The sequence below is a fragment of the Fundulus heteroclitus genome, chromosome 5 (genome assembly GCF_011125445.2).
Source record: "Fundulus heteroclitus isolate FHET01 chromosome 5, MU-UCD_Fhet_4.1, whole genome shotgun sequence".
NCBI classification, from domain to species: domain Eukaryota; kingdom Metazoa; phylum Chordata; class Actinopteri; order Cyprinodontiformes; family Fundulidae; genus Fundulus; species Fundulus heteroclitus.
Genome location: NC_046365.1, coordinates 26539236 through 26556782, shown reverse-complemented (window position 1 = coordinate 26556782; position 17547 = coordinate 26539236). Strand labels below are relative to the sequence as shown.

Here is a 17547-nt window from a genome sequence, read left to right as displayed (position 1 = left end):
AAACATACACTAAATACATGCCATGTTATGGCATTTTAATCATAAATTGTTGCTTTTAAATATAAGGATTTTTTTCATTTGCATTTTACTTTTCATGTATTTGTATTGCACAGCTACTTGCAGCTACTTAAATGACCTTAAGTAGCTGCAATAACTATCTGCACAATAAGAATAATCGATAAGAGTCCTCAATTACTAAAACAATCGTCAGCTGCTGCCGTAGTTTAAAGCAATATTTGTCGACTGTTCTGACAGAACACCTTTTTTAATAAGAAATCATCAGTTCGCTGTTTTGGCCCAATAGTGGAACCAATATTAAGTGTGTGTATACAAAAGTAAAAAGGTCTAAGTTAAGCTAGGTGAAGTAGAGGACAACTAGTCTCCTAATATTGCAGATAAAACAAACAAAAAAAAAACAAAAAAAATGTAGAAGTGCTTAAAACCAGCTACACAAGATTCTATTTATTTCACAATCCAGGACTTTTACAAGCTCCAGTATTTCAAAAGGCAACCTCCTGTAACTTAAGACAAAAAAAGTTCAAATATGTTGCAGCAGACACCAGATCCGATTTTGACATCTGTAGAAGATCTGGTTTTAAAGTTAAACCAACAAAGGAGATACAGCAGACAATATTCAAACTAGTGATCCAAACCAACAATAATTTTAATAAATTGACGAATTCAACCGTGCTGCATGGCGGAGCAGCGGCAACTTCTCAGCCAAAACTTGCTCATGTGCTTGGAGGGCGAGGATGTGATGATGGAAAAGTGGAGGGCATTACACAAAAGAAAAAAAAAGTAACATGATAGAAAAACACGTGCCAAAAGCACAGTTGTGTAAGGATTATGCGTTTCACATTTTTTTCTATTCATCTTGTTTCTATTCAGTAACTTAATAGGTTCCTGTTTTGTTATATTTTATAAATACGTCTAATTTTAATAATGTGTGGGGAAAAAACATTTATTTATTCAGTATTTAAGTTACAATATATTGATGCACTTCTTTCCAAAGCATGGAGAGGTCAGAATATACTGATTTTAAAGATAACTTTGATACTAAAGGTGATTTAGGGTTTTAAAAAAAAAGGCTGCCTAGCAATTAATCAGTCGTTGATCGATAAGATCAATAAACTTCACTAATTGATGATTTGCATCCCTAATTCAAACGCATTCTTAAACCGGAGCTATTGTGTTGGTTTCCCACGTTACTCTTTCCTTTCCCCTCAACTCGTGGAAGCAAACTCCTGCTGAGCCTCAGGGCTGTGCAATTAATGCCAATGCCAATTTTTGGCTCCAAATGACAACAAAAACAAAGCTCTAGATTTTTTATTGCTAGAAATTGTGATTATTCCACAGTCTGCTTTTATTTTGTGGTGTTTACTGCATGATGTTCGCTCCGGCCTCTTTTGGAGAATGAACCCAGGTTCTTTGAGCGTTTTTTTTCCGATAACAGCCAACGGGAGGAGGACAGAAAGAGGAGCGTCGGCACCGTCACTGTGTCAGGTACGACACATCGCACCGTGGACGGTACCATTTCATACCAGAATAAGTCCGGCACGAAACGACCAAAACCAAAAGGGAAGAAACGGGAAAGGGGCAAAACAACCAGCAAAAGCAAAAGACACCAGCGACAGTGTTTTGCAAGCCAAATTTTATTCTGTGTGGGAACATTTGGGATTTAAAGACAGGCACAATGGCGGGAAAAAAAACAAACAAAAAAAAAAAAAAACATATGCAAGACTTGCTACTCGGTGAAGGGCACTAAATTACTTTTAATTGGTGTTTATTTTTCTATAACAGCCTACTTTCTCAAGTTATTTTAAGAGAAGATTGAACAAGACGTTATTAGGGAAAATGTGTTTCGAGGCAATTCACTGTTCAAGAGCAACAAATGTGTTTTTCCAAACTCAGTAAGTAGTGAGAAACTCTTCTGAGCCTGTTTGAGTTGGAAAGGGCTTACTGTTAAAAGTTGTTTCTGCCCCCCCTCCCCCCCCCCCACCCCACTACATCTTTAGTCGGGAGAAAGGAGTTCTGCCAAGTGAACTACTTGATGTGCGTAGACCCAATCAACCATATTGTATTAAAACAACTATACTGAGTCACTGAGTCTAAATCTGTGTATACGATAGGACTGTAAAGTATGAAGTGGACTGATTTTGATTATATGTTTAATATGACTGGATGTGAATCAGATCTGTTTGTCATTTAAAGTGCTTTGACATGACATTTGTTTGCCAGCATGCCACCAAGATGAGTGAACAAGCAGCAACTAAAGGACAAATACACAGATGCTGTGAAGATAGATCTCACCATAAAGATGACAACAACCAATCCCATCACTGGTACTTTTCACACAGTGATCACACCATTAAAAACACGGCTTCATAAAGCACAGCTACTTTTTTCCTCCCCCAAGATTGCACCCCCTTCTACTCCTTGACGCCTTGGGGGTGTCTTCGACCGAGAAAACCTCAGGCGCTGTATTTACACACAGGATGGCGGAAAGATTTCTCAGTTTCATCCAGAATGCGACCCCTTCCAAAAGGGCATTGCATGTACTCCTGAAAAGTACATGCAATGTACATACATACATGGACACCAATGAACGCAGAACATGCGATCGAGATGTAGGAACAGGTTATCATGGTAACTATAGCTCCCATTTCAGCGCCAACAACACCTAGTTAATCTAAAATGAATGTTATGTTTAGCTTGTGGTTGTTTATAGAAAGCTTTTTTAATGTCTTTAATTTTTTGTTCAGCATTTCTGCCGATTATTTTAGTCTGTGTCCCAAATGGGAGTCAGGAAGACTATTTATGTGAAGGACAACAGGATGAAGAAGGTGTTATGATTAAATAAGTTTGACTTCTTCATATTCCTTTTCAGGCATTTTCACTAAAAAAGGGTGGCGTATTTGTGGATATTTATTCTTTAGATGTATATAATGGGTATTTCATGTTTACAACATTAGTTTGTCTGTGTCTATGTTGCATTCATATATAGGTAATTTGGTATTTGTATTCGCACATAAGAATATTTGTGTGTTAATTTTGTTGTTTTATATCCCTTTCTGCAGGTGTAGTAGCAGACTTCTTGTCACCTTTCCTCCCTTTTAACATTGAGCCTCATCCTTTTCTCTTTCTTTCTCTTTTACCTTTTCGTTTCTCTCAATTGAACTTGAAATAATATCCAATGTGGCTTTTTTTTGCATATATATATATATATATATATATATATATATATATATATATATATATATATATATATATATATATATATATATATATATAAAAAGCTGAGCTCTATATAGAAAGCAGTAAATATGTTGGTCTCTTTTTGGTTTTAAGACGTTAATTCTTAATGCTACCCAGACAGGACAGGTTAAAAAGAAAAACGACAGAAAAAGAAATAAAAAGAAAAACAGATGAAAAGGTGTTAAATTGTCTAATATTAACAATTAAAAACACACTGCACTTAAAAGAGATGCCCTGTTATAAAATACTTTCAACTTTGATGAGGCCACAAGAACCTACAGGTTTCCATAAGTAAAAACGGCTTTTCTGCATTAAATCTGCAGTCCTAGGTCCGTATCTGTCCCCAGGCACCCAGCATGCTGGTGCTCCCTGTGGAAGAGGCTTGTTTCAGTCTGAAGGAACCATCCAGCTTTCATATCGTTCCTAACCAGCAGCCACATGGATGGACTCAAAAAGAACCTGCAGCTTGTTTCTTCTTTAAAACCAGTGTGATGCAGTAATGTTCAATGTTGCAACTGTGTTTTCAACATGGGGCGTGCTGTATGATATTTTTTTTCATTAAACTGGCCAAACAAAACTGACCCTATGAAGGGATGTAGCATTAATGGGAGACAAAAAATTATATAAAAAAATGAAAAGTCACTTTGCAGGACTGCACCCTTTTTAACTAAACAATAGTTTTATCATCATACACTGTGTTTGGAACAAAAACTACCAGATCATCTGTTTCTGTGGTTAAAAACTCCTGTTTACTAAGCTAAACTTAAGAAAAAAAATTCTAAAAATGCAACAGAAGAGTAAAATTAGAGGCTGGTGCAGCAGCCGCTAATTTACTGTGAAAGGACTGGACTCAAACGTGGCATTCGGGTCTCGACGGGCGCACAAGGTAAAAACTATCCAGAATGGTGACATTTCTTATAGTCACACTTGTTTTACAGACCTGTGAGTTAACACAGCTACGCAAAGAAGATCGCAACCATCTCCATCGACAAATTGTTGATGGTATAAAGGTCACTTTGGTATTTTTCAGGAGATTCCTCCAAGAATTTAGTTATTCAAGGTTTGGAGTACTGGCTAGATTTATGTCAGGTGACACGAGATGATTGTTTAAACATGAAATGAATGACAACACTAAAATAACTTTCTTCAGTTGCAGAGATGTTTCTGCACAAATGTTGAATTTTAATTGCTTTAATTGCCACCTTGAAGGTGTATTAGAGTAAAATTAAGCTTGCGGTTTTTCAATCTGTGACGCATGAACTTCTGTACTCGCCAGTGTGGTTTCCTCAACCAGAGTCGCAGCTGGCCGCTGTTTCCCCTAAGACCAGTGAGAGTCGGGGTTTGTGGTAAAGTTTGTAATAAAGGCTAAAAGACAAACATTCACTTAAAGATTTGATGCTGCCCGTCACTAAAGACATTGGTTGTGAACTTCTAGAAGAGGCTGCGCAATGACAACAGCCTTAAAAGGAAGTAAGAAACTGTTGCAAGGAGAAAAAGAAGTTCAACTATGGAGTAGATTGGGCAGAAGCAACACACTTCAGGTAGCACTGTCTCCCATTACCCAGATGGGACCCCCTCGTTGCAGGGTGAGTTATATTTTTCATGCACTTTACATTTGTGAATATTTATGTTATAATATTTAGAAAATGCCACTGTTTTTATGCCGGTCATGTTGTTTTGTTTTGTTATATTTATCCGCCACACCTTAAAGGCGAGTCCACGAAAACACTGACATTAAACCGGTCAGTGGACATAAAACTGTGAGTAAAGATCCCATCCGGGGACAGCTAACACGCTAGCTGTCATTAGCTCGACACACACCACGTTACGCCCCTCCATCGAGCCACGTGACGCACCCTCCCCTCCGTAGCACGCACACTTCCCAGAGCCCACAGTGACACCTACCGCCAGGATTAGCCCATCTTCTGGGGGAACCCCTGCAATTAGTGCCCCAAACTACCGTTATTGTCAGGATTGTTACTTTAGGTTTCTTGAAAGCATCAATAAATATCAAGAAATTCAAAAATAGAATTAAATGTCGTTACTGTGTGCAGTTTAATGGTAAAAAAAAAAAAAAAAAAAAAAAAAATCACTTCTTTATGTAACTAATGTCCTGATGAAACATGTTTTTAGTTTTGTTTTAATGTAAGTTACATTATTAAACGTGCTTTTAAGTACTGTATTTGCGTTTATTGGGATATAATTGACTCACGGTTGCAAAAGACTGCAAGAAGCTGTAAATGGTCTTTTACAGTCACTTTTTTTGTTATCACAACAGTACCACAATATACTGTGATGTAGGGCTGGGCGATAGAACGATACATATCGTACGGACGATAGAAAAGTGTCTACAGTGCTAATTCTATTCTATCGTTTCTATCGTTTCTACCACCATTTTATCTCGTATTCAAGCAAATATTCCCCAATGTAGACTACGACAAACTTATTAGTGTAGTCACGTAGCCTACACACAGTTTATAAGTGATAAACAAGATTTATTTATTTTAAATTCACAAAGCGCCGTCTTGTGGTTTTGCAACATGACGCTGCTTTACGGCTTTTGACTCACACGCGGGTTTGCGACATGCTTTACGTTACTTAACTCATGAGAGCTGAGAGATGGAGACGCAGGAGGCTGAAGTCTTAAACCCGTGCTCGCAACAAACAGAGACAGCTACACCGGCAACCCAAGATGAAGCACTTTTACCAAAAAAGTTTCGATAATCTATATTGCCGTTATGGTATGCAAACTTTGCACTACAAGATTAAATATTTCAGAAACTTGTAACTAACGTTCGTTCAAAAATGTGTGCTTTTCTACTCCGAAACTTAAACTAAACATTAGTGCACTTTTATTTATTTATTTTGGTAATTTAATTTAAAAACCTGTAGGATTTTGAAACAAAAATGTGAAGGGTACTGTAGCGCTACCTCTGCCTCATTTTATGTATTTATGTTACTGCACTACAATTTATTTTTGTAATTTGTGACAGTACTATAAATGTCACTTCAAAATAAAGTTGGAAAAAAGTAAACAATTATGTTTTGTCATATTTTTCAGAGATTTGCTGAAAACTTACTTAATTGGGGCATATTGCAATATATATTGTTATTGTGATATAAAATAGTCCATATCATGATATATGATTTTTTTCCATATCGCCCAGCTCTACTGTGATGAAATTTAAAGTCCATATTGCCCACCCCTACTTTCACTTAGACAATGGCCAATTACTGGTTTTAAGACATATTAAGGTTTTACAATATTACGGTTTCAAGAGAGAAAGATGCAGGTGAGCTGGTACAACACCTTTTCTAAGGTCACAAGGTTTCCTAAAGTTAAAAAGCATCATGGTGTCACAGTTTTAAAACTAAAGCTAGCAAGCAGCGAGTGGCCGGCGACCCAAGCCGATACCCTGACGGGCTGAGCAAGTAGTAGCTAGTTAGACTAGCTACTTAAATAAACCAAAGTACAAGCGATTGTTGCACTCTTGCTCGTTTGATTCCTTCAAGTGTATATTTTGAAGATGTGAAACTGCGTGGATGGAGACAACACGGGCGAATTGCATCTGACCAGATGCTTCTGGTTTGAGCTGCCACACAAACAGCTGCAAGAAGTTTTCTTACAGATGACATAACAGCTCAGATATTCCAATACATGAAAGCGGTTACAAGATTATCCCAATTTACGCCAGAAAGCCATTTCTTTTATGAAGCTTATGAAAAGCATTCTTAGTTTTGATGCGGTTCATGGAAAGATTTTTTTTTAAGTCGGAGCCAATCGGGAACAAATCTAATCTCTAATCATCTAATTTCCATCTCTGGCTGATTGAGTACCACACGTCTAGTGTTTGAGCTCAGAAGCTGCTCTGAGCTCCATCTTTAAGCGCTCGTCTCAGTCTCACCTCCCCATAGCGTTGCCCATCGACAGGACAATGGCACACGACCTTTCATTTAACAACTCTCAGTCGATCATTAGCAGAACCGTTTTTGGGTGGGAGGGCCGGATCTTCTAATGCAACTTTACAAATATAAGCAGTAAAGTTAAGTTTTTCCAATTTACCTTTGTCTCAGCACTAAACCAGGGACTCCTGTGGCAGCCATCAGTGACTACCTGATACAGAGAGCTGCGGCTTTTTTAATTTCTGTTGAAAACGTCAACACACCCAGCAAGACTGCATGCTATTAAGAAAATATGCAAATGCAACGCCACTGCCGAAAATGGTGCCGACATTGACTCGTTTGATTATTTTCTTTCTTTGCAACTACACAATGTCCCCAGCAATCCCCGGGAGCTTTGGTATCTCAGCCATTTAACATAAACAACAGGAGTGAGCATTAAGGGCAGTTAGAGCCCACCCAACTGGAAAATATATTCTAAAGATGCAGAGCATGAATGCCCGTCACTTGAAACAGACTATCCTACCAAATATTGCCTCCAAGCAGTTCTTTGAGATATTGCACAAACCGATAAAGCGATGACAACTGTGATTATATATATATATATATATATATATATATATATATATATATATATATATATATATATATATATATATATATATATATATATATATATATATATGGGGAAGCTCTAAAATATAACTCGTTAGCTAAATAGAGGGGGGGGGTGTTATTGCAGAAGCCTTAGTTCAACAAAATTGTGTTTAAGTTACTTTGGGTAAGAAGATTCTTTTTTAAATCAACTAAATAAAATATGCAATGTTTTTCAGCCATCTTTCTACGCAAAGTTAACTGACTTGATAAGCAAGAACATGCATAGTTAGCCCGTACAAGGTCTAGTTTCCATCAAAAATTGGATGCTTTGTTTTGATCTCAATTTTAGCATTTAGAACTTTTATGTTAAAACTTATTTAAAAAAAAAGGTAAATAGCCACGTCATATGCCTATACCAAAAAGACCAAATTTCAGTTGATTATGATCAAATAAGGCTATATGCTCCAAGCGTTCACCCAGATGGTGTTTTGATGGGGTTTTTTTAGCCTAAAAATCGGGCGCTACGAGCAGATACAAACAGACGTGGCGACATCTACCGGAGATGGCGACTAAGAAATCACTAGTAAACAACGCCGAACCAAGCCACAGCCCTCTGCAACGCCTCGTGGTAAAGCGGCAGCTCAGCGTGATCGAAGACCAACCGCTATTAATTAAACGAACCGATCTACAGAAACTCTAAGAGCCTCATATCAGAACATCAAGAAGAAATCTCCCATTCACAAATGGATACAGCATCAAGGTGAGAACCAATCAATCGATCTATTTATAGTGTTTGTGCTTAAGACTGTAGAGGCTAAGAAGAGCATTGCTATTTCTATTATCACAGTATAAATAAGGATGTTTACTCACAGTTTGCTGGGAGATGCTAATAGCCCTTAGATGCTTCTGTCCTGCACATGCGCAGTGTCGTACTTCTGTTATTATAAATAACCACGATTCAAGGTTCAAGAGTGTTTATTGTGACCGTGTGTTACTGGGGCAAAATTTCTCATTGGCTACTCCAGTTCACATTACACATAACAAAGTGATTAACAAACAATGCGATGAACAAAGGTTACAGTTATTGTTTTTTTCCAGGTGAAGGGCGTTATTCACTAACAAATTGAGGAAAAACAAAACGTAAAATGGCAAAATAATACACCAGCAGGACATGATAATCTTTCATACAAACTCTGTATACAACAAGAGTAAGCTACTGACGTACAAAACAACAACAAAAAAGTAAACTAACGTGGCTATGTGCCTTTAAGGAAAAGGGTCTTTTTGTTTCCTCCGTCCGTCACTGTTTTTAATGATAAACAATATATTCTACAGGAAGGAATGTGAAATTTGGGCTGGATAAAGGGAATGTAACGAGTCGAACATATTTCTTAAAAGCTTGGACACTGATCAAAGAACATGAGCTGGAAGCAGAAGTTCAAAATAAACATAAAACAATCAAACACCTGGCCAGAAATCTGAGCTGTTTCTCACCCAACTCTTATGTGAGTTTAAGAAGTAGTTCAGGGATAAAACTACACCTGACACCACGCCCTTTTTTTATTCAATGCATCAAAACAAAACATAAAAACTCACAATTTTCCATCTACGAACCCATACACCAGGAGCATGCACTTCCATGGACTTTTAGAAGAGTATTAAAACGTCAAATAAAAAGGTCAAGGTAGGACCAATACCCTTACTGGGATTCCATGAAGAGAACAGCATGTGGTGCTGAATATGTTTAGGAAAATATATTGTCAAAATATTGTTAAGAGAAAACCCTTTTCTCTTTTTTTCGAGGCATTTACTTACAGTATTTAATTTTAAAGTCAGTTTGAAGTTACACCAGTGAAGTGAAGCCTGCTCTTAGCTCATTTTGTAAAACCACTGGCAGCAAACAGTGGGTTATATTTTCATTGTTTACAACGGCAGGGCCGCCATCTTGTTTTACAGGCATGTTTCACAGCTCGTATTTAGTTGCATTTTGAATTCAGGTCAACTCCCAGATGAAACGCTGACATAAAAGCAAGTTTTTTTTATTATTATTTAATTTATTGTGAAACAAAAAGGAAGAAAAAATTTGATTAATCGGCTTTGGTATAATACATTTTTATTTTATCGGCCTATATTGCCCAGCCCTGGGTGAAGCGTAAAAGCATAAAGTGGGAATAATTGTGAGATCCCCTTGTTTTCCGCTCGATTTGAAACTAAAAGCAGCTGCATGTGTTTTTCTTTTTTTTTATGCGTTCATAGACCTTACAGGGAGAAAGAAAATAAAAAAAAACCTATGTCCGCAGGTCAGAACCGGTAGACAACTGGAAATCAGCATCAGTGTTGTGGCTAAATATTTGGCGGTTTTTGGTCAACAGTTATCATGTAAAATGAGGGTTATGGGTTATTTGATTTGACACTTTGAAGCTGGCAGGTGACTTCATTCATCGGTCCCTCCAGTATGTTGCAAATTCACAATTGCAAATATTAATGCAAGATTCAATCATTCGCAAATTTGCGACTAACTTCCAACCTTCGCCATTCGCTGTAACTTTTCCACATCTCTGATCAATCACCTTAGTGTTTGCCGTATTCTCCTCCTTCTCTGACCAATCACTGCAACTTAGCTGAATTTTGACCAATCATATTATCCCCTACTATCCCCCCTTCCTGTTCTCATGCTTTTGAAGCTGAACCTGAAAGATGAAAACATTGGCAATGCTGAACGGTCAAATTTGCCTATCTGATATCACGGCTAAAACACACAGGTTCTGCAAAGCGTCAGACATCATGGTGGAAACACGGACGAAAATCCCCGCTTTCACGAGCGCCTTTCTACCACAAAACGTGCGAGGGGAATGGCTGAAAAGCATGGAGCACAGAGGCTGTGGCCTCCATGTAGCTGCAAGGGCTGAAAGAAACAAGGCAAGTATGATGTCCGTATTTGGAAAACGTAATATATGTATATTTGGAAGGTTAGAGAGATGTACTTCTCTATGTTTCAGTGTGTGCTGGTCAAGCAGTTTTGCTGCTATGTGTGAGAAACAAATGAATTACAACATGAATGATTAAAAAAAACAATACTAAGCAATCATCACGTTTTTATAAGGGTTACTGTGCTGTGGATAACTCAAACAGGTTTACTGCATTTAGAATATACATGCACATATATCCACTTCCTTTTTCAGATGTGTGAAGAATTTGGTTTCTACCTGCACTGCAGTCCACATTCCCCTCTCCCAAAGTGGACCTCGTGGAAAATGCTATCAATGGGGGAGCTGTATCAGGACTTCATCAGCTTCTACACCAATACCTGAGCACGCTTGACCAGCTAGAAACCTAGCGCAGAAGCCAGCTGCCGTTAAACCTGGTGAGACCCCAGATGTGGAGGGGAGATGCATACTAAACATACCCACTGCACCCCTGGAAAAAGGTGATTCTGGTCTGTCTCACAGATGCTGCCTTACTACGTGTTGAGATTCTGTCTTTTTTTTTTTGGAGGGGAAGGTTACGTGCAGCACTTTAAATTTCTTCTGCAATGACAATGTTATAGAAAAAAATGGATCTTGGGGGAAAAAAAGTGCAACTTTTTTGAAAAGGTTGTGGCAAAATTAGTCATTTTAGAGCCAAAACAATCACACACACACACAAAAAAAGATCATAACATCCTGGAGGGACTGATTTGTCACCTAAACCCTCGATCTTGGTGTCACTTGAAAGCTCTTTAATTGCTCTTTCAAAAAAAAAAAAAAAAAAAAAAGTTTAGACTACATTTCCTAGTTCCTACACTTATAATGTTGCCTGTAACCCCCCTTTTTAAAAACACATGCACCTTGAGGAACAGCATAATCCAGGTAGAACGCAGAAAGATGCAGTTAGACTAGGCAAGTCACTATCCGCCAGTGTATTGCTGCGATTTGAGCAGCAACCACTTGATTAGTTTATTACCCCACTGGCTGTGTTGTCCCCAGCTGCAGAGTTTCCGTGGCTAGTGTAGCTGTTGTATCTAGAACTCCTAATGACAAAATGAAACAAACCATTTTTTTGACAAAATATATTTTTTTACTTTTAGTTGTTTTATGATAGGGGTCACCAACCTTTTTGAAACTGAGAGCTAATTCATCGGTACTGTGTCACACAAAAGGGCTACCAATACTGAACTTTGAACTAGAAGAGCCACCGCTCACCAATAAACACATTTGCAATGCTTTTTTTAATATATTGGCATTTTTAAATCTATATAAATGCAAGCGTGATTACAAAAGCAGAGCAACAGCCTAAAATAATTTTTTTTAGATGCAGTTCACTGTGGGGTTGGCTAGCTTTAGAGCAGGCTTTGAGGGCAGCACATGTGGTCCTTGGGGGCTACCGGGTGCCCACGGGCCCCATGTTGGTGACCCCTGGCTTAGGCTATTGCTGGAAAAAGCCAGAACTACACGAACGTCAAAAACAGCAAGGAAAATCGGTACTGGCAAGCCTGATCAATCCGTATCTAACTCATACATATATTTATATATTAATACTCTTTGGATGAATTAGGCTGCATATTTTCACAAGCGGGAATTCAAATTGAGGGACATAAAAAAAAAAAAACAGCTTTTGAAGCCTGACTTTAAACCCTGCACCTTCGGTCTCGCCATGCTTTAAGAGTCGATTGTATCGAGGGGGGGTTTGTTTTGACACGCAGTTCTTGCAGACGTTTCGCTCACGCTCACACACACACACACACACACACACACGCGCGCGCATAAAAAAAAAAAAAAAAAAAAAAAAAACACGTGACACGCGCCTAAATAGGGTTGGTTTATTTGCCTCTTTTCTTGACACATGCATTGACACGGCGAGAGGAGGGAGCCGATCTGGCTATAAACACCCAGAGCGTGCTACGACTGCAGCCATGTCCAGGCAGGGGGGCTGAGGCGCGCGGCGCTGTCAGACCGCACCGAGCTCGCGCTGCCCAACGACCTGGCCTCAACGTAAACCGGGGGGAACCAAAACCACGACAGCACCGTAAAAAACAAACACAAAAACAACAACAACAAAAAAAATATTAAAGACCACCGGTTTCACTGAGCCCACCTGGCGTCAGACATGAAGACCGTACCGCCTTGCCTGACGCTTATCAGTTAGTAGCCCAGCGGGTTTGTTGTTAAGTGTAAAGAGGGTATAAAGAGTGCCCGGGCCTTACCTTGTCCATCAGACGCTGATAGGGCAGGTGAATTCAGTTTCGGTCGCTTTGAACTGGGAGGTCCAACATCTAGCAGGTTTTCAGCCATAGTTGTCTTCAGAGTCCGCCTGGGCTTCGTTATTATGACAGGGAAGTTTTTAATTATTTTTTTTAAAGCAGCTGAAGCCTCCCCAGTTAGCACATTAGCAAGTTGGCAGCTTAGTTAGCTAACCGGGCTAATTGCCTGCTACCAGCCCTGGTAACTGTTAGCTTACTCCTCGCTGTTAAGAGTCAACGTCTTTTCAAAAGAGATGCAATAGCGCCCCGCTCCGCCACCGCCATTCACCCCATGATAATCCAACACCCAACACCCACATTATTACCATTAAATAACCCGAAATAAAAGAGTCCCCATGTAAAAAGTCGAACTCCAATCTGCTAATCCAGATAAATTAGGTAGACTGCGGCATACCGGGCGAAAAGTCGCAATTTCTAAATGTTTAAAGTGCCCATTTTGCGTGACGTCAAATTTCTTCATGCAAAAATCGCGCGAAGCGTCGCAAAAATGCACATTTGCACAAAAAAATGCAATTTTTGGGGGGGAAATCCCTCCTCGAAAGCCGCGGTCTGGTCCTCGGCTTGCCGACGGTAAACAATGCTGCTCCCGAACGGGCGACAGGGGGCTCGAATCGCCGCACTCTGAAGGGGAAATCAGATATACGGAGCAATTCTGCCCGACGACCACCGATCCGATTCCAGTTTTTTCGCACAAAATGTTCCGGGGGCGACGTTAGGGTTTCGTTTTCGACAGAAGGACGTTGTCACAGCCAGGTAAGGATGCGGTATTTCTACGCGAAACCCAGTGTTGGATCGAAATCCCAATTCCGAGCCACGACAAGATGGCGGCTGTTGATTCCTTCGATACAAAAAAAGTTTTTTTTTCTTTTCCAGATCGACTGTGGAGGGGGAGGGGCCGCACAATCACGCCCTGCGTAAAAACACTAACCCCCGGCCACCGCTAGGGGCGCTCAGGGACCAGCGGAGGAAGAAAGCAATTTACATTGCTGGAATATTTTTTTCTACCGTTGTAAATTTTAACAAAGTAAATTACAATAAAACTGCGATTGGACAAATTTTTGTAAATAATATAAAAACTAAATAAAAACTATAAAATATAAATAGCCTATGTTTTGTTTGTAATTGTATATAATGTTACCATATTTAAATATTATTTTAAATGAAGATAAACACATTTCACCTCATGAAAACATTTTATTCAATGAATTGTATATTATTTAATGTTTTTAACCTACATTTTCTAAAACGTAGAGTAGCAGGCAATTATGCTCCATGAATGCAAAATAATAATAATAATAATAATAATTTAAAATGAGTTATGTATATGTTTATTTTCTTTTATGTAATAATTTTATAATTGCCTATTTTAATTAAATTGACTATCGGATAAAGAACATGTATAAAACTTTAAGAGTCTAATGGGAGTCTCAGCCCCCAACCATTTATTTCTCTTACAGGTAAGAGTCCATTTACTGAAAAAGTAGAGCACCTCTTTTATCTATTATTTAACAATACCATTCAGCAAACAGTCAAAAAACAAGGTTTTAGTCTTGAAAAAAAAACTAATATTATTCAACATATTTATTCCATGTTAGTTTGTAAGCTACTTTGGCACTTTGTGACAAGAATAATAGCAGACAAGTATTGTCTTTCCATTCTATTCACTAAAGAAACATTGTAGGTCTCTCATTATTGCTTATTGTGTTGCTGTGGCTATTTGTGACCCTTTCAAGCCTAGGCCACCAAGCAATATGCAAGTAAAGCATTGGAAAGCAATAAAGGAACACAGGACAAACATAGCTCTTGATTAAATATCAGTGTGCTTATATTTATATACGGTAAGGATCTTGAGTTCTGCATTTTGTTCTGCAGTTTTCTGTTTCAAGATTTATTTCATTCATACTGGAAAAAAACAAGAATGGGATTACATCATGACTCCATCTTACCTGAATACACACATTAGACAGTTTCAGAATAAATGTCTCTTTCTCTTTTCTGGCACATGCACATGTAAAAAAAAAAAAAAGAAATTAAATTAAATGTGACAAATGAAATTCATAAATGTACAAACGCTGAGTGTTTTGTGCAAATGTGTACAGATTACGATAATGTGTTGATAAATAATACAAGGGTAATGTACTCAAAGCATACATTATACATCTCGATCATGAACATAAATGAAATGCTTTTAAAATTCTTTAACGCTATTTGGGGTTTGCCCGAATATTTCAAATAACATGTGTGAGCTGATTTAAGAAGCCGTCATCATCTAAATGTGAGAAATTGTTGTCGTTTTCACTGGTAGTGAATTTAACAAGTGCTGACAAAATGCCATTTGTTTGCCTCTCAAGTTTTCTTACCCAAGACATGATCACACTGGGTTAAAATTAAATCTTATTCCCAGTGCATGCTGAGGTTTTTGAAGCACAAACCAACATCCACACTTTATCAGTAAAGATACTCGTCCCATCTCAAAAACACAGTGGAGGGAGCATCATGGTATGAACCGACTTGACTACACTAGGCAACAAATGGTTGTAATTTTGAGGAAGCCAAGTTTAGTCATTTGGATTTCTGACACACAAAAATGATGTGTTTCTTTTTCCACAAACGTGATAAATGATTACATCAACAGGAAAGGCTATTAAAAGACCATCACCCAAATTACTTATCCCACATTTGAAGCACAGTGGAGCGTGCCTCGCGATATGGGATTAGCTCACCACCTTTGAGCGTAGATCATTGCCATTTCAAAGTGTGTCACTAGAATTTCCAACACACTTTGAAGACGTGCTTCATTCTCAGTGCAGAAACAATGACATTGTGAAAAAAACAGAGTGGCAAGCAAAAGACCAAATCAAGCAAAAAAAAAAAAAAAAAAAAAGATGGGTGTCTGGTAAAAACAAACAAATGAGAAAACTTGCATGCAGTCAGGACAAAGTCATCTCCATATTACTACATCACAAATCACAGAGTCGGTGGTGTTCAATGTAATGTTTTATTTGTGGCTGTATACAGATGTGTGCTACTGGAAAGGTGGTGCACTTGTCAACTTGTGAAATCTCATGTTTTTTTTTCTCTGTTTGCTGTGCTGCCATGGCTTAATACTCACACAGGATTACTTAACATAAGGCATAAAGGTCATGTAGAAAATGTAGGTGTGAGAAACCTTCCTTCACAAAAGATACCTGATATATTTTTTTTTCCAACTTTTTGTGCTGTGGCTCATTAAAAAAAAAAAAAAAAAAAAGAAATGCCGAGAATATTAATCACAGGTGTACATCGAAACATTTTAGAGGTAACGACTCAAGTCCCACATAACTACGTTTTTGTCTCTAGCTACTGTGACGTCTGCTTGATGCCTCTTTGGATTCCCGTGGTATTTAATGCAACTTGGGTTAAATCATTTGACACAATGAGCACATCTCACGCGACGATTCAACAGACTCCAAATAAAAAGGCACCGATTGTGTATGCGCAGGATGCACAATGGCAGAGGCGACCAAACTGTTTTCTATGCTACAGACGAAGCAGACGGATGCAGCGGCTTGCAAAAGTATTCACTGCTTGCACTTTTTTTTTTATTTTCTTCCCCCTCCCTCGTCACATTACAACCACAAATGGCAGTGTATTTTATGAGAATGTATGATGAAGTAGTGCATGATTGTCAAGTGGAAAGAAAATTATTATTTTCTTTTTTTTAAAGCATTTTTTACCCCCCCCCCCCTTCCCATTTTTACTCTGATGCTCCAAAATAAATCTGACTCCATTGCAGAGGTTCGTTAGATAACATTAGTAGAAGAAAAACAGCATCATGAAAACCAAGGAACCCAACAGGGTCGTGGAGAGGCTTAAAGCAGGTTTAGGGTATAAAATGATATTGCAACATTTGAACACCTCCCAAAGCACTGTTTAGAGGCTCCTAAAGACTTGGGAATGGGCCGCGATGGTTCACTTCCAACTGGACAACAACCCTAAACCAACAACCAGAGCTACTATAGAGTGGTTTAGATCAAATGGACGTTCGTGTGTTAGGATGACTCAGACCTAAAGCCAACAAACGACCTGTGGCAAGGCTTGAACATTCTCATTCACACAAAGCCTGAATAAAACACCTTCAAGTCTGTGGTTGCAGTGAGACCAAACGTGGGAAAAGTGCCGACTCCCTGCAGGTACCGCAAATATGGAGGGTTGACCCCTTTGTCCTTTCAACTGGGCCATTCTTTCTGAAAGAATGGTTCGTTCTGGAATAACTGGCCAAGATGCGGAATCAACGGATTGGAAATTTGAAATGGAAATGCGATTCCTGTACAAACGAGGCAGCAGCAGCAGCAGCATCAAAGAGTGACTATTCTGAATGATTTCCTTTTTGCCTCTTTTCTCGTATTTACCTCGGATGAAAGTTAGACGTCTCAGTACACATACACAGACTACGAGAGAGAAACGCGTGCTTAGGGGAGAAGAGGCCAGACGTAAGGGCAAAAGAGCAAACTGTGGCAGAGATTTGACACGAAAACCCTGTCAGACCAGTTCAGATTTGAAGCAAAGGAAAGAAG

The 17547-nt window shown here is 38.7% G+C and overlaps 1 protein-coding gene across 5 annotated transcripts in view; it reads right to left on the bottom strand.

Moving 5' to 3' along the window:
* The window catches only part of crebbpa (CREB binding protein a), a 56039-nt gene extending 42181 nt beyond the window's left edge, over nt 1-13858 (bottom strand). For 4 of the 5 annotated variants that reach the window (XM_036137312.1, XM_036137313.1, XM_036137315.1 and 1 more), the window contains exon 1: nt 12935-13858. In XM_036137312.1, the coding sequence (XP_035993205.1) occupies nt 12935-13022 (88 nt within the window). In that variant the 5' untranslated portion in view covers nt 13023-13858. The remainder of the gene's footprint in view (nt 1-12934) is intronic. The other variant, XM_036137316.1, reaches the window with a different exon arrangement.
* Between the last annotated feature and the right edge of the window lie 3689 nt (nt 13859-17547).